The sequence below is a fragment of the Dermacentor andersoni genome, chromosome 9 (genome assembly GCF_023375885.2).
Source record: "Dermacentor andersoni chromosome 9, qqDerAnde1_hic_scaffold, whole genome shotgun sequence".
NCBI classification, from domain to species: domain Eukaryota; kingdom Metazoa; phylum Arthropoda; class Arachnida; order Ixodida; family Ixodidae; genus Dermacentor; species Dermacentor andersoni.
In genome coordinates this window covers 15,580,439-15,606,018 of record NC_092822.1, presented here as the reverse complement: position 1 = coordinate 15,606,018, position 25,580 = coordinate 15,580,439, and the positions used below count along the sequence as shown (strand labels likewise).

At 48.6% G+C, this 25,580-nt stretch overlaps 2 protein-coding genes across 2 annotated transcripts in view; one reads left to right on the top strand and one right to left on the bottom strand.

The window, feature by feature from the left end:
- LOC126527084 (uncharacterized) overlaps positions 1 to 25,580 on the top strand; it is a 164,980-nt gene that overhangs the window by 64,563 nt on the left and 74,837 nt on the right. The window lies entirely within an intron of this gene.
- Positions 1,091 to 11,705, bottom strand: LOC126527083 (DNA (cytosine-5)-methyltransferase 1-like). The gene is made up of 2 exons (XM_050174800.3): positions 10,178 to 11,705; positions 1,091 to 7,287 (listed from the first exon to the last, which is right to left on the bottom strand). Exons 1-2 carry the CDS (start codon positions 10,931 to 10,933, stop codon positions 3,853 to 3,855), a joined length of 4,191 nt encoding a protein of 1,396 aa, XP_050030757.1. The 5' UTR covers positions 10,934 to 11,705; the 3' UTR covers positions 1,091 to 3,852.

The following is a 25,580-nucleotide window of genomic DNA, read 5'->3' as shown; positions in this document are numbered from 1 at the left end:
TATTTTCATGTTGCTCTGCAATTTTTTCATTGACTTTTCATCTAATTATAACATTTCAGAAGTTAATTAATGGACTAATTATTGGAATTAAGCGAAATGCAAAATATACTCTATATCCAAGCGATGACAAACAACATTACCTTGGTTCTGTCCAGCTACGCGGCATTTGCATATTTTAAAATCTTGGTGCATGATAGTTGGGACACCCTGTATATACATCACCTTTGTCCTAACTCTTGCCTGCATTTCCTTTCTTGAAAACGCTGCGCTCGTTACTTTCCTGTCGGGAATGCCCTGTCACGCTTAACGCCCATGCCGTTCGTGACTTGAAAGTACTGGGCTCGCAGGGTTAAAGAAAGGAAATTCAAACAAGACAGATGACGATTACTGTTGTATGGCAAAACTTTATTTACAGTGTGTCATTTAGCCGGGTGTGCCTGCTTATCGCTATCAGAACCGCCGCGAGAGAAGCACATCGGTGGCGTAAACGGCACAGCCAACGCCTGCGTCACTGCCCTGCCGCCTTTTAAGCGGCAGTACACCCTGATGGATGCTATGTTCGTTTGTGCGAGAAAAGTTTGGGAGCGCTGCAATCACGACGCACAAGCGGGCATGTCACGTGGTATTTTTAAAAATTTATTTCGCAGGCATCTGCAGTAAGCGGAAAAACACTAATACTAAATAGATAGAAAGACAGAAACTGACGAATAGGACGTTTTGCACAGCGCTCCAAAACTTTCTAAGCGGAATTTCTTTCCTAGCTTCACTGCTTCACAAGTTGGTTAATATTGACTAATTATGTAATTACGCAAAAGACAAAAAGATAGCGTGACAGACTAAATACAAAAGTGAACAACATGCATTTGGTCGCGTCGCCTTAGAGTGCATCGGGATATATCTTTAAGCTCTGGCTAAAGTTTGCTGAAACACCCTGCATATCTTCACTGCTGCTTCGATAACAATGACTTCGATATCTTTTCTGCAAATGTTATAGCACTGGTGCTGGGAACTTTCAGTCATCTGCTTACTCATACTTAAAAAAAATAAAGTGCAGAGATCGTGATACGAAATACCCAGAGGATGCGAAATTAAACTTCAAAATAAACTTTATTCATGAAAAGCACACGTCAATACAAAAACTCCCGACACACTTGGTCGACAGGAAATCGTTAAATATTCCACAAGCATTACGGCATAAACATGACTAGTCTTACTTGTGGAGCCGCAGTGAAATAAATACCGTTAAATGCGAGGTTTCATTTCCTAATTACATTTCACGGGCAACAAACTAAAACGAAAGAAAAGATCTTTTATTGCTTTGTCGGACTCAATTTTAATTTATTTTCTATTTATATTATTTTATTCTTTATTTTAGCCGGAACATATCTTAGTTTTGGCTCCTCTTTATTAGGGAAGGAAATAAAATTGGGTTCAATTTAATCTATGTAATCTACCCACTAACCAGGTACAACGTAGACATCATATAGTGAGAAAACAGATTAGTAACGATATCAACAATCTTAAACTGTACGGCAGTCGCAAAAAGACGCAGGTCGTAAATACAGCTGATCTAGACAATTCTCCAACGTCGACAAACGGAACCATTAATGCCGTTGCGAATGCTACACAGGATGTCTCATGGACCATGCTGCTACATGGCTGGATAGCCGACAACTGGACTGTTGCCCGTGGTATACCGTTAGGAGAACTAACAATGACGATTCATAACATAAGCATACGCACTAGTATGAGACATACATATCAAAGCAAAAGAAAACCAGCATCACACTCAATGATTGGCTTCATGGCCTAGCAGAACCTAATCCTATCGATCTGAACCTAATCAAATTCTTGAAGCACAAAATTTCGGCATATTATGGCAACTTTCTCATGTTCAGCAATGCCTACGGTCAGCTCTGTCGATACTTTGCATAACCTTTCCGGCTAAAATTTTGCGGCCCAATTCGTAACAGACATTAACCGTTGGTAATAGACCGACTTGGAGTACGTCGCGAAAGAAATTCCACGATTTAGCTATTTTTGTTTTCGCGCACTTCTGATGACTGCTTAATAAAATGAGCGCCAAATGATAAACGTATCATTGGGCGTGTTGCCCTGTCTGCTGCGCCGACATCTGTTAAGTAAATAAAAAAAAATATCACAACTGCTAAGATCTTGTCAGAACTGCTGCAAACGACGGTAAACAACAAATATATCACATTAAGATATGTCAGGAACACAGCAAGGAACAAGAACAGCAATAAAACTGCTACATTTACATTGCATCTCCTTGGGTTATGAGGTAAGGAATTAACACAAAAAAGAACAGCTAGCTTGTGTGATACACGAACAGGGAAGCGGCGCATATAACGTGTACAAACAGTAAACATTTAAATCTCAACACGGACGAACATACGCGAAATAAACTGAATATATAGGGCGTTAACTACTTGCTAACGCTGTTCGCAGATGAACATACGCGAGATAAATTGAAGATATAAGGCGTTAACTACTCGCCAAGCCTTCCACAGATATGCGTTCGGCTGCCCACAGAAGGAAGCTTTCATATAACCTCAACGCATAACCCCGACCGGCCCAACTTGGGCGTTGCTTCAGGAAAGGATTTGGAGAGAGACGACGTAGAGACTGTTACAGGCGTGTTCACGTGTTCTACGTGTTAGCTGCACGCAAAACAAATAAATATCTGTAACGACATAAGAGCCAATTTTATCAAGTGTGATTATTCCCTGCGAAGTACAAAGTGATGAAAACATGCTGGCTCGCTTGTTAACGCTAAGAAACGTAGAGAACGCTCAGTGTTAGAAGCAGTGTGAGAAAGGCTTTAAACTGCAGAACGCTCACGACCGCTTTGTTACGTGCAGGCCCCAGCATGACGGTAATATGATGGCGTGAAGTTTTTCTGATATGCAATGTCATCTAATCATTCGGAAATGAACGGATCTATATTGGTCCACAGTAGAGCGCCAAGAATGCTAGTCGAAGTGTCAACGTTCGTAACGGTCAGAAACAGCCGGCTTTGTATCGACGGAACTTTCGCTATGTATTTTCTAAGCGTCCGACTCAGCAAGGACAGCAGACTAACTAAGATCATACCGCACATTATAGCAAACGTCCCCACAGTGGAAAGCCACCAGAATAGCTTTGACCTCAAGGACAGTTCTCAAAACCACACAGCGCTAACAAAAACGCTATTTGTGTATAGTTAAGGTTGGCAGTAGTACGAGAATGCTTTACAAATTCAGCCAATTGGCACTTTGCCAAGCGGCAGTGAAATGACGGCGAGTGACCCATCAGATGAGATTCGCTTAAGTTCCGACTGTTTACGTCATTATCCAAAATGCAGTGTCACAGAGACGTTCGCGAAACATGCGACATCACCACTGCAGTAGCCTTAACACTGCGAACAACGACTCGAGGTGCTCTAACTTAAGAGCCTAAACAGCCCTTTCCAAGCACATGTCCTAGTCGAAGAACGGCAGTGACGGTACCTGTCTAGAACTCTGCCAGCCAAAGTTCCCAAGAAAATACAGACATCCAAATAGCTCTGAATACATGGGAACTTCTTGTAGTGTTCTACACTAAGAACTGCTAGAAAAATAATCCACGATGGAATGAGAAACAGCCTTATAGTCGCAGCAAGTAAGTCATTCCTTGCCAATTGGAAGAACCTGCAGAAGAGCCATGTCGGCTGTTGTCACCAACTGCTGCAGCAAAATGTCAGCAGCACAGTCATCATAACGTCCTTCAACGCAAACACCCGGCAAGGGTGAGGAGCGCAACTCAAGAGTCCGTTTAGTCGTTGTCAACATTCGCATCGGCCGGATGAAGTCCTCAGGGCAACACTTTGGCTATCTCTGTGCCAAGAGCGAGCGCTAGGAGAGGAGCCACGCTTCTCGCTATCATCTTGTACATCTCCAGAGTCGGGCCCACGAACACGAAGTCATCGGGGTACCCTTGAACCCTAGCGCACTCGCGCACGCTGAGCACCCTGTCCTCTTCGGGGTGTATGACCGGTCCCTGCTTGCTCAGCGGTTCGGGGTTCGCGACGACGCCGTGCAGGTAGCCGTCCCATTGCAGCCGACCGTAGACGCCACTCCACTGGCCGCTGCGGTGGCCCGTGTGCACGAGGCTCCAAGGAATGAGCGTGTTCTCCTGGCGGTACATGGGGTCGCACTGAGCCCGGTCATCCTCGGCGCACGAGCACACGCCTCGCTGGTGCCCGTACGGGCTCGCCCAGCATTTGTGGGTGTAGATGAGGCGGTATGCGGTGGTGCCATCGCTCAGCTGGACCTCCCGGTTGGGCAAGTCGCGCCAGTCCGAACCGGGAGCCTTGGGAATGAGCGCTATCCTCGCCTGGGTAATAGGAGTCATCTTCTTGACCCAATCGGTGTCACTCGGTTCGAAACTTCTCTTGAGGAACCGGCAAAAGTCCGTCACCGACCCCGCTCGATTGCGACTGCTGAGATCGCCGATGGCGTCCCTCAATGTGGTCCTCGGGTACGGCGCAGCCGACGTGGCCGCCAGAGGGCTCGCGTAAGCGCGGCCGTCAACAGCGAATGACAAGTGCCTTTCCGGGACATCGAAGGCGTGCGTGGCCGCTGGAAAAGCGGGCAACTTCGCGAGTCCGCGCTTGGCGCCAAAGATCACGAGGCGTCGATGTCTCTGCGGCATACCATAGCAGCCGTCCTGGAGTATGCTGCAGGACGTCTGGTACCCAAGGTCCAGCAGGCACTTGAGTGCCAGGGCAAGCCCTGACCCGTTGTGATACTTGACTGCACGTCTCTCAGCCACGAGAACGACGTACAATGGGTCAAAGAACTCGCAGAAACCCAGGAAGGTGACCAGCTGGGAGCTCGTTGGACCCTGTCCGTCGCTGTTCTTCCATGACTCGAACGATGGACTCCCGCAGACCAGTCCGATCGCACCTCTCTTGATGCTTGCCAGCCGATCAGTCACCTTGCCCGCATGAAGATCTTGAAGTACCTTTGAAGGAGGCGAAAGAGGTGTGGCCGCGAGCGGAAAATTCAAGGAAAATGTCTCCAAGTGGTGCTCGTTATCACTGAGCGCGAGCACAGCTTCCACGACGCCAGACAGCGCCAGACCCAGAGACAAGCCCCCGCAACCGCAGTATACGTCGACGCTTTTGAGCAGAACTCCAGACGTACGGGAGCTAGAAACAAGATGGAGACCAATCTGCTTCGCCTCGTTATCTGGCTCCGTATATGTGTCTTGTTCCGCGTCATAGCTCAGCGAAAAGTAGAACGGAGGCCGCACAGTGTCGAAACAGCTGCCCATAGTGCCACCAACGCTGTATACCACTTCACATGGCGCAACAATGTCCGTATGAGCGATAGGGAAAGATGTTGGCGAGAGGTAAAGACGAAGCTTGTCTCTGGAACCTTTGTGGACTTCGTAATCTCTGTAGAAGGGCTGAACGATTAGAGGTGAGTCCATCATGCACCGCCGCTTCTTCCCGCCTGACTGGTCAGGCAAAACAAAGCAAATTCGATACGGGTCCGGTGAGCTGCACTCCTCTTTCTCTGGAGGATACAGAATCTTCCTGTACCTTTCTGTAAACTCGTCCCCGGACAGTCCCTGCACAGACGCATCTTCCGGGGTTGCGTCCTTTAGCTTCGAGTTCAGGGGCATGCGGATGGCACCAGGCTTCACGAAGAAGCAGCCACCTTTATTCGAAACATTTGCGAACATCTTTGCGCACTTTCCTTGCTGGGAGCATGTGCAACTAGGGCCTTCGGCGTCCGCTGCAGTGAAAGTGCACGTCGTCGCATGGCACAGGAATCTGTAGAAGAACTTGTGTTCTTTAAGCTCCGAAACGTCGTCGTCGGCAACGTCTGTGCCCCGGAAAACAACGCAGCAAACGTTCCCAATAGCTTCCAAGGGCACCGCGTCACATTCCGTTGTCGAAAAGAGTTCGTCACTGACATCAACAAAGGAGCTGCCCAGAACGGTATCTTCGTAGCGTCTGAACCAAATGACGTGGGCGAACTTCTTTCTCTCGCTGTCGGCGTAAAGCTGCGTGACACGGCCAATGTTACGCTTAGTGTCGTACAGAGATGAAAGCACAATCACGTCGTCTCCGACGGACAGGCTCAGATCACTTCCAATACGACAGGACGAGTAAAAAGTCTTGCCCGCAGTCGTCTCCAACAAATCTCCAGTCCAGGCACAGTCAATGCCGTAGCGTTTAAAGAATTCCCTCCGCGCGAAGGGTTCATCGGGTAGCCTCGAGATTTCGTGGTCCATGGAGTCGGTGCCCGCGCAGTCGACACTGTCCGGGAGATGCCTCTGCTGGCATCGCCTCCGAATGCAGCACTGCTTGAACGTGCCGGGTCCACCGTACTTCTTCATGTTGCGGCAAAAAACACACAACTTGCATTCGGGTGCCAGGCAGGCTTCGCACAGGCCACACCTGTACTTCCTCAGGAGCCCCGATTTCTTTGCAGAACTGTGAGTAGCCTTGCGGAGTTTTCCCAGTGTCATGCGCACCGCGGGCATGACAAATTCCTCTTTCGGCTCGAGCTTCTTGATTTCCTTTCGCACCACTGACGGCAGCGTTCGTCCTTTGGGCGTGTGCCTTATGAAAGCTCCAGTGACACGCATAAGCTCGCAGATGAAGGCGCTCTCTAGCAGCGGTGTGTCCTTGTAGGCGGCGTCACCCGCAGCATCGTAAGCCTGAACGTGATCCACCACGAACTGCGAGTGCCGATGCAACGTCTCCATCGAGAAAGGACCCACGTCGCTCGGCAGGTCGACCAGGGACTCGAGGTGGTGCATAACGTCGTCGAAGCTCGCGTTGCCACCGCACTCGATGAGCTTCTCCAGGACGCCTCTCATCAAGTAGGTCTTCTCTTGCATGCGCTTCACGTACGGCTCGTACTGAGCGCTGGGTGTCATGAGCACGTACTCGGCATACTCCGTTGTCAGGCCGAGCACGACATTGGCGCCACCGTCGTAGCCCGTGGTCCACCAAGACACGATGGGACCAGCCCTCGCGACAACCACACTGTCCTCGACTCCGGGGTCTTCGGCGCAGATGCTTTTCACGTGACCGCTAAGGTAGATGGTCACGTCGGCCTCGATTAGGCCACTGTCGAAGGGGCACACGTGACCATGCTGGTCATACACAGTGAACAGCGTGATTTTAAATTGAGGTTGCTCCGTGAGCACGTCCTGGTTGCAAAGCGACGACGTGAGCCGAGGGTCGATGATGGCGACGAACTCTTCCACAGCGCCTTCAGGGTCACCCTGTCAGAGTCAAGAAAGACGAGCCAGAGCTGTTAATTATTCAACCGTTGTGTGTGTTTCGTGGTTAATCAAAGAACGGCAAATAAACTGCGGCGTTCATATGCGTAAAAGTAGCATATAATTATTAAATCCTGAGGTTGTACGCGCCAAAACTACGATACGATTATGAGGCACGCAGCAGTCGGAAACTCCGGATTAATTTTGACCTCCTGGGGTCTTTATTAAAGTACACTAAATGCACGGTACATGAACGTATTGGCGTTTCGCCCCCATCATGGCCGTCGCGGCGGGGGTTTGATCCTGCAACCTCCGACTGAACAGCGCAACGCCAGAGCCACTACGCCCTCAAGGCGGGTGCAGTAGCGTATGGGTGCCACGCTTTGATAAAGGCACTTGAATACTTGCTTTTGGCTATTCGGCGCTCACTCTATTTCGCATTCGTTCAATGCATATACACTACTGTACTAAATCTTAGGGAGGCGCATAACCTATCTACCTGGAACTGTTTAGCCGGCTGCAAAAAAACGCGTAGTAATACTTACGCGTTGATTGAAAACAACCAATTTCCATTGTGCATACTTATATTGTGTCTTACCAGTACTCACGTACGAGGCAGAAACATGGATGCTTACGAAAACGGTTCTACTTAAATTGAGGACGACGCAACGAACTATGGAAAGAAGACTGATGGGTGTAACGTTAAGGGATAAGAAAAGAGCAGATTGGGTGAGGGAACAAAGCCGCGTTAATGACATCTTAGTTGAAATCAAGAAAAAGAAATGGGCATGGGCAGGACATGCAATGAGGAGGGAAGATAACCGATGGTCATTAAGGGTTACGGACTGGATTCCAAGGGAAGGGAAGCGTAGCAGGGGGCGTCAGAAAGTTAGGTGGGCGGATGAGATTAAGAAGTTTGTGGGGACAACATGGCCACACTTAGTACATGACCGGGGTAGTTGGAGAAGAATGGGAGAGGCCTTTGCCCTTCAGTGGGCGTAACCAGGCTGATGATGATGATACTTATATTACCTACACGTAATAAGAGAGCCTACTCCTTTCCTCCTTTCTCGCTTGTGGGAGCCGACGCGGTGCTGCTTAAATGTACTGTCATCGCGTGCCGTGAAACTAAGCGGAAATATTGCAGTTCGTTCTGTGAAATAGTTACATGACGTCAGTTCACACAAGGACGTTGTGGAACCAATGTGCAGTCTTTCAGTGCAGCATTAACTACAGAAAACGGAAGATCTTGGTTTCGCAGACATGCAACATGCATCTCCATCGGCGGTAGGTGTGTGTGTGAGAACTATTTTGGCTGCGTCGCTTCCCACTTAAAACGTGACTGACAGTGCGGCTTGGACATCTGATCGCTTGGCGCGGGAACATGAGTGCTAGCATATGACCTCCTCAATGCAACCACGAAACATCTATGCACTTATCGTGAGCCTACTTGTTATAGCTATAGACATCGTACTCACGCATTTCAAATCTACGTTTCTATGTCTACGACAAGCCGCCTGTACGACGCTAATAGCGGCGCTCAACACAGCGACCACTGCGGTTGGGAAACTAACATGACAGTAAGCTTTGTATTTCAGCACCGCTTTTTGGTCACGTAACAAAGTAATATCAGAAGAGCACTGCATAAAAACATAAGCGACGGCACTTCATCGGAACACAATTTTCGCAAAGGGAATGAGACGAGCCTACAAGACCGAATAAAAAAAAACGGTTTTCATCTCATTGACGCTAGTACGACACTACGTTACTACTGACCAAGGTTACGTTATTCGGGGATAAAAATCGCGTCAAGCTAACGAACTAGTCGGGCAATGCATCTGCGAACAAATATGAACACCCTCGAACAGCAAAGCGTCAGCGTGACTCTTACACGCTCTGAAAAAAGTTCACACCCTTTGGGTTGTGTCTGTCCCCAAACAATAACCATCTGTCTTACGCGCATTTTCTTTAACACTGTGAGCCCGGTACTTCCTAGTCACGAACGGCTTGCGCGTTATCAGCTTGACACAGCATTATCGACAGGAAAGTAGCGAGCGCCGAGTTTTCAAAAGGGGAAACGCAAAGCAGATGACGATTACCATAGTGTGGCAAATATACACACCAAAGAGTGCAACCGTTTTAAGAGTGTAGAAACAGTTGCACACTTTGGGGCGTATATTTTCCACACAGCGGTAATCGTCATCTGTCTTGCTCGCATTTCCTTTCTTGAAAACGCTGCGGTCGTTACTTTCCTGTCGAGAATGCTCTGTCGACATGCTGATAACGCGCATGCCGTTCGTGACTTGGAAGCGCCGGGCTCGCAGCGTTAAAGAAAGGACATGTGGGCAATTAAGACAGATGACGATTATTGTTGTGTGGTAAATATACAACTCAGAGTGCAACTGTCTTTCGAATGACCATTACTGCTACACTCTAAAAAAGTTTACACCCTTTGGGATGTACACCTGCCACGCAACAATAATCGTCACCTGCATTACTTGCGTTTCCTTTCTTGAAAACGCCGCACCCGCTACTTTCCTGTCGGTAATGCTATGTCATGCTGATAACGCGCATGCCGTTTGTTACTGAGAAGTACCGGTCTCACAGCGTCAAAGAAATGAAATGCGAGCAAGACAGATGACGCTTACTGTTGTGTGGCAAGATACGACTCAAAGGGTGTAAACATTTCTTAGAGTGTAAACTACAGCCAGGCAAAGGATCAATGGATCTCCGAGGATATTGCACAGCTTTAAATGGGGGCGCACGTATCGCACTGGGCTGTGTGCAGATTCTTAGGATACACCGGTCTCAGCGGAGCGGACCGTAAATGCTCAGCCTAAAACTACATCTATAATAGCACCACGAGCACACTGTGCGTAACCCATGGTCTCACTTTGAAGAAGACAACTTCTGAAGGGTTGAGCCTCTTCCGGCAGTCTTTGCACCAAGTCACTCTGTCGATGTCATCAGCGGCGACAGGCAAAGTTTTTTGAAGCGATGCCGGTGAGCGGCCGGCATCTTTGGCCTTTTCCTTCTTGGCAGGAGGAGCACCCTCGTCGTCGTACCGAAGAGGCTTACGCACAACCCTCTTGCCGGAACTCTCGCGGCAAGCACTCTTCCGTGCACTCGTCCCGGCCCCCTTGGGTGTAGTTGCTGCGTCGGGGTGGCTCGCGTTCGTCGTCATCGACGGCGGCGAAGACGCTTGGGAAAACTCGTTGTCACTGGACACTTTTTTCATCCGCTGCTTCTTGGCGGCGCTTGTTTTTGTTCCGTGGCCCACGCGTGACGATGCCGTAACATGGCGACTCGGCCCTGCACACTTTTCATCGTCGTCTGTCTTGCCTGACGACGTCGAAGGCGACGCGTTGTCACTGGACTGCAGTGCAGACTTCTTGCGGGCCCTTGCTCTGCCACTAGTTCTTACGGGCGACGGAGATGCGGACGCCGTCTCACGGTCGCTTGGCACTGTGCACTTCTCGATACGACTTGGCTTGGCAGAAGAAGACGAAGATGTGGACGGTAAAACGTTGTCGTCATTCAGCGCCGAAGAGCTTTCGTGGACGTTCGCTTTGGTGCTAGCGCCCGCCTGTGACAGGGACGTCGAAAACGACATTCCGATATTGGTCATTGGAGACTGCAGTGACGTCATTACGCTGCAGGAAGCCCTCTCGATGTGCACTGTGACCTCCTCAAAGATTTCCGCGTTGCCTTCAGTGAGTGAACGCGCCTCGTCATTGAGCAGGTCAAAATTTTCGAGGCAGCTTTTACTGTTGGTTTTGTTGCTCACAACGCTTGTGTTCAGTTTCACTTGTGGTTCTTCAGTTTTGACAATGATTGGCAACTGCCCCGCGGATGAGCTTGTAGCGGGATCCTCACCTGCACAGCATAGCCAAGTACATCAAAACGGCAACTGGAGGAAAACAAAAACAAAGCTCCGTCTCTGTAAACAAAAAATAATAACAGATAAGAAAAGAAAAGGAAAAGAAGAAAGAAAGAAAAGAAGTAAATCCAGTGGTGATTTAGTGGTAAATGTGAGAGAAATGCGAAAGCATTACGCCGCACCTTTCAGGTCCCGAATCCATGATTTGAACGCGCGACTGGCCGCTCGAGGCACATTACGTGTATTCTCGGGCTTCTTTCACGCTCGGAAAAACACTTACGCAGCCCGTATTCAGCAACAGAAAGCTGTATCGGGAGTTTGTCATGTTGCTCTACAGCTTTCTTATCGACACTATTCAGATAATTATAATATTTGGGAAGTTGATTAATTAATTAAGAGTAATTATGTAATTAGGCGGAATGCAAAAAAATAACATGAGTATCTCCAAGCGATGGCAAGCAACATTACATTGGTTCTGTCCAGCTACATGGCATTTGCATTTTTTTTTAATCTTGGAGCATGATAGTTTTGTTACCCTGTGTATATACCACGTGACGGGCTTCCCACACTTCCCACACACACACGCAAACACACACACACACACACACACACACACACACACACACACGCACACACACACACACACACACACACACACGCGCGCGCACACACGCACGCACGCACGCACGCACGCACACACACTTCTTTACGCTTTGACACTCCTGATATATTGCACTATGCATTAAAGGGATGGAAGGTGGCGAGCAATAGTAGCACCGATCGGTACATTCATTTTGAAGACAGCGTCTTCCTTGGCGAGTTACTACCACTATTCTCTATCGTGTATGTGTGTTTCTAACTTCTTTCGCGGCAAGCTATCTAATGGCATCTTCGACTGGTCGCTTCCGAGCGCTCTAGACCACTGTCGCCAGCACCGTTGTCCTCCATTGGTTGAAAAAGAGAGCGCGCATTGCGTTCGGGGGTTCCTTTCGATCGCTGTCTTCCCGCGTCGAGGGCTTTCCGGCACTCAGAGCAATGGAAGAAAAAAAGAGAGCAAAAAAATGAACCCCTATGAGGGCGCATAACGCCACTCAGGAAGCCTCGGCAAGCCAACCTTGACGCCGCCTTTCTCTCCGGGGCCTCCACGTGCGCGGTAGCTCTCGGAAACGATTAGGACCACAGGGAATTGTCGGAGAATTCAAGAGATTGGTTGGTCCATGATTAACATTTACGCAAGCTTACAGCCGCCCGCTTCTGATATATTAAGTCGACATTCTGCACTTTTCGTCTTATCTTTTACAACAGTTAGTTGTATTTGCTTTAAATTCGAGTCATAATGCTTTGACAGCAAAGCACTAGTGACAAGTGGGCGCTGTTTCCAAGATCCCTGCTCGATTTCGTCGCTCATTAGTCATAACAAGAGTGGGTGTATTAGCTGGACATGAAGTCCGAGAATTTACGGCGGCCGCCCTGAAAAAGTTCATGTCCGCTGCCAGGTTTCAGAGGCCATACATTACGACAGATGGCGCCAAAACTCTTGGCGTCTTAAAGTAGGCGACTAGAAGCTACCGCTTGTCAATCACTTCACGAGGGTCTAAACTCCTTCATAGGTTTATTAGTAGGCTTCAAAACTGCTGCGTGACGCTCCCTCCTACCAGATTTCTTTTTCTTCTTCCATGCTCCGAGCCCTGTCGTCGAAGCAGTCGTCGAGATTGGGATCCCTTTCCCGCCACGTCACCACAACACAGCGTCACCGCTGTTGACGGCGGTCAACCGTAACTTGGGCCGTTCCATGGTGGCGTCTCAACGAACGCTGGTCCCATCTGAGCGTCCACTGTATTTACTGACAGCACCGGGAGTTTTGGCAATAAAAAGCAATTGAGGAAGGAAAAAGATAGGAGGGAGCATACCGCAACGCGACTGAAGCCAAACCTGGTGGCCAAAGATGTGATCGCACTTCAAAGTGCGCGGTTTGTTTTAGTGTTCCCGCTCTACAGGCAGAACCACGGCAGGGCAGCTGAACAAGCGCGCACCGAATAAAAACTACTAGCATAGCTACTGGGAACGCCTCAGCAAATATCGATTCTTAATCTTGATCTCTACGCAAAAGGTCACGTGCTAGGCCACCACTGTGGCTTCACGGAGCGTTCGCTTGGCAAGACTGGCTGCGTGACGTAATGCTCCCTGCTATATTGTTCCTTCCTCTACGGAAATATCGGACGTTTTCTGCAGTCATGTCGTTTTGCATCTGCCGTCTCCTCCTCCGAGGGCGAATCACACTTTCGGTTTGCGTGCTTGTCCTCAGCCTCCAAGTACGAGGAACGCCGGATCTGCCCGAACCTGATAAGGAAGTTGGAGGCGACCAGTCGGGGGATACCATAAGAAAGGCGACGAGAATGGGAACCAAAGGGAGGGGGAGGGGATGCGGGGACCGTTATTGCTTAACCTGACACGAAATACGTATCATCTGCTTCGCCTAAGGCGAGCACCGAAACAAAAGTCCGCTAGAGAAGAGGAGCGATTAACTTTCGGTGTACACACGTGACCTCCATCCTAAGCTGATCTGAAGGAACACAGCGCAAACAGACATGGACAATGGCGCAAGGAGCAACAGGACAGGCGCTAGGCTCACTAATTCAGGTCATTTCATTCCCATTTACCTTATTCGTTCTACACTTCAATTAAAATTACAAGTATATCCCCTATACATTCCTTGACTTCACATCTGTTGACTTCAAGCAGTAATTGTCGTCATCCTTGGGCTATCGCTCCAGAGTACTGACCGGTCTCAAACCAAAGTTAAACTTGACAGAATCGACATTTAGACTAGTTGGTGCCGGCGGCAAGTTGGGTGTTAGTTCGGCGGATCCCCATCGATGATGATCGTAAACGTTAGCGAATAGCCGAGCGCTTCTGGAAAGCTGTTCACTTTATTAATGGAATGATACATTTTAAGGCGCACATTTGCTGCGGCGAGGATACATCTAGGTAGCGTGTGAATCGTTCAACTGAGTAAATTCGTAAATGACAAGGCCGTTAGTTAGCATACCTGGAGAGGTAGTATAGGTGGCTATACATATACAGTTGAACGGTTTCATAACGAAGTGCTTAGAGTCTCCGAAATGGTTCCCTAACAGGTCACGTTGTTGTAAAGGTGGCGGACCGCAGAGCTCACAACAGAAGCTGAACATGATTATTCATTCGTTATGGAGCTCATTCCATTGTAGAGGCATTAGTGTTAGAGGCACTCGACTGTAAACAGATTCGTCATGTGGGTATGAACTCCAGCGGCGCGAGCGCCAGCGTGGAAGGCGAGTGCCATCCTCCTCTCCAGCAGCCGCCACCGGGGGAGAGGGCGGTGGGACAGGACTGTCATTTCTGTGCGCTCCACCACGGCATCTAAACTTTCATACGCCTCAACGCTCGAGCGCGGACGCCGCCCGGCTACTCGGCTGCGCCAGAGCACGTGACGCTTGCGTCGGCGCTTTTGTATAGGCGGTGACCACCACGATAACTGCCGAAACAGCCAAACAAAGCTACTTACTTTAAAAAGACGTCCCCTGGTAAGGGTAATAAAAAAATTGCGAGGTTTCACGGTGCAGGAATAAATTTGTGGTTATACGCCAGTGACAGCCATGACTCGCCTTGTCCGATGGTCGCGACGAACCAGCCCAGGTTTGCCTGTGCCGGGTTATCCCGCAGCGTTCCGGTATCGGACACCGTGAAGTGCGACGAGGAGGGCGTCGGCTTATAGTCCTGTGTACTGGCCATGTCTGAGAACGGAGGGGTCAAAGTGCCGACGGCGCATGCGCTGTGAGGGCTTTCGAAGGCTTCACAGACCTCTGTAGGGCACTCCATTGAATTTACCGGCGCCGACGTCATGGCAGCTCCGATCGGACGGTTCACAGCCATGGAAGCTATTAAAAAAGAAAACAAATAGCGTTAATTCTGTAACTGCACATATTACTGCGTTTTGTGTAACGTGTATACTTATTTGCGTATTGTTACAATTTACTAATCCGTATTTCCAATGCCGCTTCCTCGCGAACAGAAGAAAATTTTGCTTATTTTCCTTTTCATTAAATTTTTTTTTTATATTTCTCGATGCGTGGATATATCCCACTGAAATATTTAAGCTTATGTTCACTGTACAATTTTCGTTCAGATTAGAGATTTTTAGCGGTTCCGGTATTCCGGTAAACGCAAACGGACTGGACTGGACCGGATGAACAGAGGTGCAAGCGCGAACGTTCTGCTTGGTGCAGCCAGCTGGTGGCGCAGAACTCAATCGGACAAACCCAGAGCTAATACTGCAGTAGCCAAGTGTAATCTACTTCGCTCCTGGTGTAAATTTTCGGCAGTGGCGTGATTGTGTTGCTGCCGAAAATTTACGAACAGTAAACGGCACTAAGCAACAGGACAAAGTGAGGGCCACAGACGACAGCGCTGACTAACAACCAAGTGTCTTTATTCTTTCAGTCAGCACATATATACTCCACCGCTTAGCGCTGTCTACTGCTCGTAATCATGAACCAACCAGCCCAAATGCGTGCCCTTCTGCCGAAAATTTACTTCCGACTTTAATTAGCCAGGTCTGGCAGGTGGCAGAGGCTAGTGGGGATCTGGACTGGGGGCGCTCCGACCACCTCTCCTTAAAATTTCTTCCTGTCAAATGAAGTTTATATATGTAAGCAGCAAAGTAAAATATACTTGGTTACGGCAATATTAGCTGTGCTTGTTTGCTGGAGCTCTGTGCCACCAGGTGCCTGCACCATGCAGACCGCTCACATTTACGTCTTCGCCCTACGATAAAACGTGCAGTCCGCCTGCGTTTACAGGAGTACCGGACAAAGTAAAACTCTCTATTGTGCATTTCTATTATGCCTTCTTAAACATTTGTACACTACCTGCTTTTAGAGTTACCTGCCCTATAACGAAGTAATGCAATACCGATGTCAGGTCACCCTGACAGTTTTTACTTTCGGACCTCCTCCTGTAACACATATACATTATATAACTTAAGAAACTTATGTACCTTTATGTAGTAGTGATAATAGACCTTATCAATGCCCAACACACGCGTATCGTAGACGATGCCCGTGTAACTTCATCTAAACTATTAAGAGAAAAAAGAAACGTTTACAATATACAATTATATTTACGATCATATATATGTTACCATATACATACGAGACTCGGCGTTCAGCCATATATCTTTTTCCGCTGGCAAGATAACTTATGGGTGCTAATTATCCGGCTAATAAAGAAATAGGAATTGATTAAAATTACTAATTTTTGAGTTCAGGCTGCGGTTTAAGATGGGAAGATTGTTATTGCGTCCTAAAACAGCTTATTCTGTCATTTTTATCTATAAATAAATCAAATCAGTTTTATGGCGTCTAGTCCTGCGTAATTATTTCTCCAAACTTTACTCGTGGCGCGCGAAATAATAAAAATACCACGTGATACTTGTTTGATCAGTCTGCTCAATGTGCGGTGTAATGATTACGCAAAATTTATCGTGGTAGCGGGGATGTACCCATGACCAAACATCGTAGGGTCTCATAATCGCATAAGAGCTTAGCCCTAAACTTAGCTAGGACATTATTACCCTGTATACGCTACGCCAAGATTCACAAAAACGATAATTTAATCGGGCGACATGTAATGGCGTTGAAATGTATGACTAAATAAAAATATGTCTAAGCAGGGACGCTGTGGCACGTGACCTTCTGGAGGCTCTTTCTTCATCAAGCAGAGCGGCGGCGACTGCGTTAGTGATACGTTACATCTGTCAACTTGAGGGACGGCGACAATAGGCGGCCGGCAAGGCTAAATTTAAGAATGTCCTTACATTGTGGCGTTTGTTCTCGCGTAAAGTGCAGACTATGAGCTGGCCTTCACTTTTTCGTGAAAAACACCAGCTGCTAGTGAGCACTGGTGTTGGTCCCCGTATTCTCCGTGTCCGTGTCCGTGTGTGAGTGTGAGAGAGAGAGACCCGCCGTAGTTAAAACCCCTTAAACTTCGCAAAGTAGCGCCACGCTTTGTAGAACGCCGCCTCCTCCTCGCGCGCTCTGGCCGAGGCCGACGCCGCGTCGCTATTGGCCTAATAGCATCACGTGGGCCCTCGCGCCGTGCATCAGCGCCATTTTTGCTCGAGAAGCGTCTACGCAGTGGCGAGGAGCGCATGTTGGCGCCGTTGCTACGCTCGAGCACTGTAGGCTGCGCCACGGTCGAGGAGGGAGCGTGAAAGAGAGGAGAAACGAGGAGGAGTTAAGGCGGAGGAGAGTTTCGCTACTTTACGAAGTTTAAGGGGCTTTAGCCGTAGTGGCTTAGCGTTGGTTGCGCTGCTAAACGCGAGGTGACGGGATCAAATCCCCGCCACGGCAGCCACCTTTAAAAAATTATAATCTGGGGTTTCACGAGCGAAAACCAGGATATGATTATGAGGCACACTCTAGCGGAGGGCTCCGGATTAATTTTGACCACCTGAGGTTCCTTAACGTGCACCCCCATCGAAATGCGGCCGCCGTGGCCGGGATTTGATACCGTGCCCCCTGGGGCTTCGCAGCGTAACGCCACAGCTGCGGGTGCGGCCGTCATTCGATGGGGGTGGGGGGGAGGGGGCAGAGCGTGGAATGCAATAACGGCCATGTGTCGTGCATTGGGTGCACGTAAAGAATTCGGAGTGGTCAAAAAATAAACCGCAGTTCCCCCCTACTGCATACCTTATAATCATATTGCAGTTTTGACACGTAAAACCGCAGAATGCAATTAAACTTTGCTCTATTAATTTATTCCTTATCGTGAACCAAATGGCCCAACAATTCCTGTTCCTAATGCGAAGCCAATAGCTGCGTTTTTGATATGCTGGAGTAATGTTTCAGCTGTGGATAGCTCAACAACTCAATTACTAATTACGCCAATTTCGGGACGCTGGGTAACCCGTAGCCTTAATGTCATCAAGCTGCTGTGCTGAGGGAACCAGGTTCGAAACTAACCGTCGGACCAGTTGGCGTTCTCTGTATGTACCGCTCCTCAACGAACCTCTTTCATGTCAACTTGGCTCACTGAGTATGTGCCACTGCGCATGTGTCGCTCTTGAATGCCAAAATATTACATCCTTTAAATTTTCCCGGTGAAATCGAAACGTCGTCTCGTCATATATATTCAGACAATATTGTATGAACGCATATTCACGCGGGCGTTCCGCGGATTTCGCCACGGCGCCGCTAGATGGCACAGCATGTCCCCATGGAAGCGCGCGAGGAGCCTGGCTGCAGTGCACGCCTCACACGTGACGCGTTTCGACGGCCGCAATACGGTGTGTCGCTACATTGCTTCAATAATAATCGAGACGGGTCCTGCCGGAGTTTTTTTTTTTATTTTTTCGCTAGCCGCAGTCGCTAGCCTAGTTGACGTAAGACAGTTTACTGTCACTGGAAGCGTTGGTTCATGCGCTCCGGAGCGTGCCTTATACGTCGGCACGCCTAGAGAGTTTGTTATAACGATGAGCACACGTGTTGTCGTCCTTTCTTTTTTGTCTCTGGCTCATTCGCGATCTTTTTCGCTACGACACCTCACCACTTCACCCAGTTGGCCATCCTACTAACTTATGAATAAAGCGTAAGGAAATCTGTGGCGTAATCGCCTGTGCGAGCACTTTCAGTTTACTTACTATTACTAATCGTATAAACACATATTCAACTCTGAAGTATAAATACAGACGGAGGTCTCAAAGCCAAGGACTGTACGGTTGAGATATTCTGTCATACAAACAGAAAAAGAAAAGATATTTTTGGAGCAGAAAGCAGCGTTAAATACATGTAGAAATGCAAGCGAAACGCATAAATGAACAGTAGAACATAACTATAACAATAGAAAAACTACAGAAGAGTACTACATCAAGCTTACACAGACTTTGAGAAAGTTCGCAACTGGAATTTAAATGAAGTAATGGCAGTGTATGTGAGCGTCACGCACTTTATGCTGCAAGGAAGTACGCTTTCTTTGAACACCGTTCCCCTTTCCTTCACTGCCTCTGTAAGCGAAATAAAACGCTGCACGACCGGTCAATGCCGATGGGCGTGCGTATAGGATTCTTTCATTCGGCGGCAGCAACACGCTAGCCGAAGCAAAACAATGCGCGGAAAACGAAGCCACCGAAGGAACACAAACGGGTCGAGGTCCGGCGGACTTATAGAGAGAGTGGACGGGCGCAGAGTTGGCATCGTCTTCGTTGTTTTGCATGTTCCGCCCCGCAACTTCAGTCACCGTCCAAAATGCCAGTCAATCAAGGACACATTCCTCTGGAAGGCGCCGTCGCGTATACCGAAGCACGAGCGTTCGCCAGTTGCGCCACGCGCTTTTCTTGAGTTTCGTAGCCACTGCTCGAGAGGTAACCGATGCAAGGTGTTGGCAGGGTCTCGCAGAACGGCGTGGGGAGAAAGCATCGTAACAAATAATTTTATCCTTCTCCCTCTCGTATGTGTCTCGGGGGGCGCGCGACATCACCCGTCACCTCCGCCAATAGAACACTCGACATTCCTGCACTCCACCAAAGCCAGCATCACCGCAGTAGCTAGCAAAGCGCTTAAATTTCAGCCACGTGTTGCGACACGTCAAGTAACGTGCCGGAACTTGCCGTTTTCCCCCGCCGTGTTAATCTGTCAACATTCGTGCACTGCACGGAGACACTTCGCCAACGGGAGCGGCGATGAATGTTTGATGGTTAGTCATATTTATTTGGGACACAACCCGAGGAACGTGACCTAAGCAAGGAACGACAGGCACACATCACTTCGGTAAATAACTGTGTGTGTCGTTTCAGCTTCTGTGCACGTCCTCCTGGTGGGTTGGAGTTATTCCCAGTTCACTTTGCTAGCGTTTCGTTGCTGCATTACAGCGAGCCCGACCGCCAGAAATCACCGAAGAAGTGGCGACGTCCTTCGCGAGGACACCGACCATCAGCTAAACAAACGCTAAGCTTACTATGGAGCTTCACAGGCGAAGCTTCCATATTCAGCTACACTTTGCGCTATTAATGCGATTAGCATTCTTAGGATACTTCGCCCACTTCCCGGTCGGCGTGTCCGTGTCAATCTAGTAATTTTTTCCGACTTCGAATTTCTAAAACACTCTTTATCTACGGTGTCGAACAAGAGCCACACGATTCACTCAAGCACAGCAATCCAACGCTTTTCTGCCCCGCGCCACGAATGCTCGCGGGGAGGGAAGGATTTGCAGCGTCATTAGGTGCAGACGCTGAGGTCAATGGGGGCCATCGGAACCACACTGGCTACGTTTGGGAGGCCGCGTTTAGTGACGCTTTCTTTGCGGCGTCCGGAGACGTACACGAAATCGTCCGTGGTGGCACTGCGGCGGATGCGATTAAGATTCTTGAGATACTTTTCTCACTACAGATTGTAAATAAAAGTGTCTTCAGCAATACAGTTTTGTCGCTACCTTGCTTAAATGCTAAACGCATTAACGCCGATAATAATCGTGGAATGGGTTCTACCGAACATCCTTAAACAGGTCTCGAATCGTCGCTTAAATTCAAGCTGTTATGTCCACGAGGGGTGCTTATTGGCATGCCAAACAAGCTCAAGGCCCAGATCCTCCGCCGCTCCATGGAGCGGCGGGCGATGAGGACATAGAGGCACCCTATGCCGAACTGTGGCATTCGTGACGGTCTATGAATAAACTAAGTGCCCGCCAAGGTTCAGCTATCCAGCCGAACCCCGCCCTTCCCTTCTTCTTTCAAGATGCGTGCCCCGCTTCTTGCCGGCTGGCGCTTGAACACAAAAGGCACATGAGGCTGTCACAACATTACTTTCTTTATTTCATATTAGGAACGGCAGACATACGCTTACTGGCCAACCACCAATCAATTACAAAACGGGCGCCAGCTTACAATAGTAAGGCAATACGTAGCTTCGTTGTAGTGGAAGTTCCATACGTCGCCTGTTCGAAAAGGTGGCGACTTAATCATACAGGAAATACAAAATAATGAAGAGTCAACTAAGAATGCGGGCCCATAACGCACAACGCCGCGAATACTACGTAACACCGCGATGACATTCGAGAGAAATCGGAAAGAGTCTGGTACAAAAACACACAATAACACATCAGTGACATATTCGCTTCGTAGGTCGGTTCTTATCACAAACTGTGATGTTGCAATAGTAAAAGAAAAACAATTTGTTTAAATATCAGCGTTATATGACGAAGGCAGCATCCCCGGGTACGCGGAGAAAGAAGCCACGTCGGATTACGTCTCCCGTGAAAACCGATTATCTTTGCTTAAGACATGTAAGTGCACCATCATGGGGTAGGTTGGCATGTTGATATTACATCCTTGAATATCGTGTCAAATCACGGTACTGGAAATGTACTTCACAGGTGCTTTTTGTCGTGTGTGACAACAAAACGGTCTAGGTTATATAAGTGTCAATGTTCACGAAAGGTGGCGCGAAGAATATGCTTAAGACACTTCCATATACAGTTCCGCATGCATCCGACTTTACGTAATCACGTAATCATACGATTTTACGTAATCACTTCCGATTTAATATTGAAAAGGACTGAATTCAATGTATATTATAATGCATAAGGGGCCGCACGAGGGTATGCACGATTTAGAGCTCGCGTTCGTTTTCGGTACTTTGTACTTTACGACGGCGATGTCAAGGCCTAACGCCCAGCGATGGGTACGGTCCACTGACGTAAGCTTTCGCGTAACACGCATCAGCGACATCGGCGAAAAGAAGAGAAGCATATGCCGCTAAGGTAGACGACTCACAATGCGACTGAACGGCGCAACGAATGGTTCAGACGGCAACTTGAGGAGCGCACCGTCAGGTACCGAAGCAAGAAAAGAGCCGCTTTGCGTTTCTATGAAACAAAAGACGCGGACAGATGGGTCATCCTATAGGCATTCTCAGACAGGGAGGCTGGCGCCGGTGTGGTACGCGTGTCCGTCGGTGTGGAGTGGAAGTGGTACGTTTTTCACAACTTTCCGAGTAATAGCCTTGCGCATGGCTGTACATAGTTTCCTACGGAAATTCCTAGAGCGAACACTGGAGCTGTGTTCGCTCAGCTATCATGGAAACGATGGGTAGTATAATAGATTTGTCGATGGAGGTGTAATCATTATGATCGTGGCTTCACACGTTTTTCTGTCGTTGTTGTTAAAGGTTCATTTCTCTAAATTTCCATAAAGTATTAATTTTCCTAACAACGCAAGGCGACAAGTTCCTGTGCATATGCATAGACACTGCGAAGTGTTGCATCTGTAACGATAATTTTGTAGGAAATGATCAGTTCTCCAAGCTGCACAGCCGTTTGAACCCAAAAGGACGAAGTCTGGTTAAATCCATTCCTGTCAATCATTTCTGTGTTCCCATGCAGGCAGAACCGCAATAACTGCAGCTCCCGTAGACAGTAGCACCAGAGCTCCATCTAGAGCAATTCCTGCAGCAAACTTATGTGGCTACCCATTCGGCTCTCAAGGCACAACTGAAGAAGTCAATCTTAGGTGTGTGTTGTCACTGCGGCACCCTCCCCCCCTCTCCTCCCAACACCCTTTCACCACACCCCTTGTCATTTTCTTCTTGCCTTTATCACTCGTCTCTGACAACCACGTTCTGATCCATTCTACCAGTCCAAAACTGGACACCAACGACAGATTTGAAGTCAAGTTGGTTGCAGATTACGATTGTGGAAACCACCCAGCGTTTGTCTCACGCGCCTCCTCGAAGCGTAATGGGAACGCAACCTGATCAGTATTTCAGAGTCACCGTATTTCTTGCATTCTCTGAAAGAAATATCCTTTCTCGATGAACACGTGTTGCGCTACAGGCATACCTCTGAGAGCAGAGGTGCACTATAGAGGCCCCCCCCCCCAGCTCGCTCGATAGTTACGTATTTTACTGTAACTGCCCCAGTTAAGACCAGACTATTAACGAGCTGATCCACTTCCCAACAAACAAAAAAAACTTCAGCTGGCAATGAGCGCCGGTAGCGTATCGTACCCAATGCTCGAACGTCCTTGATGAAATTCGCGCTGCTTCATTTACATGACATCGTTATCAAGGATCCCCGTGCGTTACGGGACACACCTGCGCTAGTCTCGCTATCTGCAATGCCTCCACGTTGCTCATGCACAGCTGCCAGTGCTTTCCCCTGCGGTTGCTCAGTTAACACGCGCCAAACTTGGAAGCTTGAGGCGCCAATGCAAAACAACTAAAGTGCGACCACCAGCACAGGATGCGTCCGTGGTCGCATGCACTGCCAACTAAACGTGTCTGACTTCGGAATTCTTGCTTCCAATATGCGTACAGGCGCCCAGCTCACCCCATGTGTGTTTACGTGTTTTCGAGGCTCCTCGAGAAGGCACTTGAAGCCGTCATTAGAGTGCCCGTGTAGGACGGCAATCTGGAAGACACTTCACAAAAAAAAAAAAAAAGCGCTGTGCGCCACGCTAAACAAGCTTGACAACCATCCCCATGCGAAAAAAAAAAAAAAAAAGCTTTCTCGGACCCTGATCATAACAGGGGGTAAGCCTGAGTTGCTCTAAAAGCACTAATGTGTTTTTGAAAGCATCGAGATTGAATAAAAAAATATAGTCATTGTCAGTTGCTTTCTGCGTACATGTGCTCGGAAAGATTATCTTAATAACTTTTCTTCATATCTTTTCTCCTCATCTTTTCTACCCTTTCACTTTACCCCAGGGCAGAGTAGTCAACCAGGCAGTTACACTGGTTAACCTCTCAGTCTTTAACTTATTTTGTCACTCTCTATTAGTATAAGACAGTATAGCCATATGCTGTAGTCCGCTGGCGCAAGACCGCAGTAAATGGAGAAAGCTGGGAGAGTCCTTCGTCCTGCAGTGGAAATAAAATAGGTTGATGATGATAATTATGAACACGATGACGAGACTGTGCATGTGTGTTACAGTTTACGGAGTGCAGAGACACGGACGTACGGCAGTGATTATGATGATGTTCTGTCATTCCCTTTGAAACGAGGTGGTGACAAATAGTCATCTAGCCTGCTTGAATTACTCAGGTATGCTATACATGCTTCTCATTCTAGAATTTTCGCCTACATCTCTTTAATCTGTTTTCTCTTCCTCAAAACTTCGCGTATCTACCTTGTAGATACATATGCCTATAACCTATGCCTTGTAGAACCTATGCCTATAACGGATCTGATCGTATCAATCTCTCCCGTGCTTTCACCAATATTCTAAACGTCCCTTGCTTATCTCGACTTTTGTTGATCGTTTGATGCTTCCGTCCACTTTAAATCCAAGCGGCAGCAGCGCTGATAGCGACATCTTGTGGTGTTTTGTTCAGCTACAGAGCGTCAGAAATGTTTGCCGTGCCCACGCTGTTCTCGTCAAAACAAAAGAGCCACATTCATTATTATGTGGCTGTCAACGCCTCTACAGTTATTCCAGTAGTATAGGGTTCTAGCTTGCCCGGACAACGTATTACTACGGAGTCATCATCAGACTTTCAAATATATATTATCTGTAAGCCTGCGATGACCTTACTCACTGCTTCACGCTCACTTTACTAGAATTTACGCCGGTGGAACACACACACACACGCACACACCCCTCGACATTACTACAGGGACCCTGGTACTACATTGCAAAGTACTACATTACAAAGTTACATGCGCACAAGAACCGCAGGGATTGTCTGTATGCATGCCGCAGCGGCGCCGTTCATTCAAACGACACCGCGAAGCGGCGTTACATAAAGTGAAAGTCACGACTGCTCCGCCCCGTGCGACGCACAGCCGCCCTGTCTCAGCCCGAATCCTTTTGTCGGCACGCTCGTCCACAAAGTGCGCACGCAACGCCAGACCGATCGGGTCCCGCAGCGCGGTGAATGGCACCCCCCCCCCCCCCCCACCTCGGCGGGAGCCTTTGTCGTCGCTGTATGCAGCGCGCAACGTCTTGCGCCAGCCGCCGCCGCCCGCCCGACGTCGTCGACGCTTCGCCGAGGGCGCCGCCCTGCGTCTGCCCACGCGCGAGGTGACGCTCCGTGCGCCCGGCATAAACTTTCTTTCCAAAGTTATTACGGGGACCCCGACGCGACGGTCGTTCAGTTAAAATTTTAAATTTTGGGGTTTTATGCGCCAACACCACGATCTCGTTATGAGGCACGCCGTAGTGGAGGACTCCCGATTATCCATTTTGACGTCTCGGAGTCCTTTGACGTGCACCTAATTGCGTAGAAAAACATTCCTGCATTCCGCAAGTTGGCAAGCGCAACCGGCACCCCTGTTCCATTGTTCCCGACGCGGTTCTACATGACACGAAGAACGATGCTCCAGAAGCAGTGCGTGAATGTGCTAACAAGGAACTCGTCCTTTAAGCAACATAGAGATGACCAACGCT

Excerpts from the sequence above, each read along its gene's own strand:
- LOC126527083 (XM_050174800.3), bottom strand. The coding sequence starts at position 10,933 with ATGACGTCACTGCAGTCTCCAATGACCAATATCGGAATGTCGTTTTCG. Across the intron at positions 7,288-10,177 it reads CAGAAGTTGTCTTCTTCAAA|GGTGACCCTGAAGGCGCTGT; the intron begins GTGAGACCATGG and ends TGACTCTGACAG.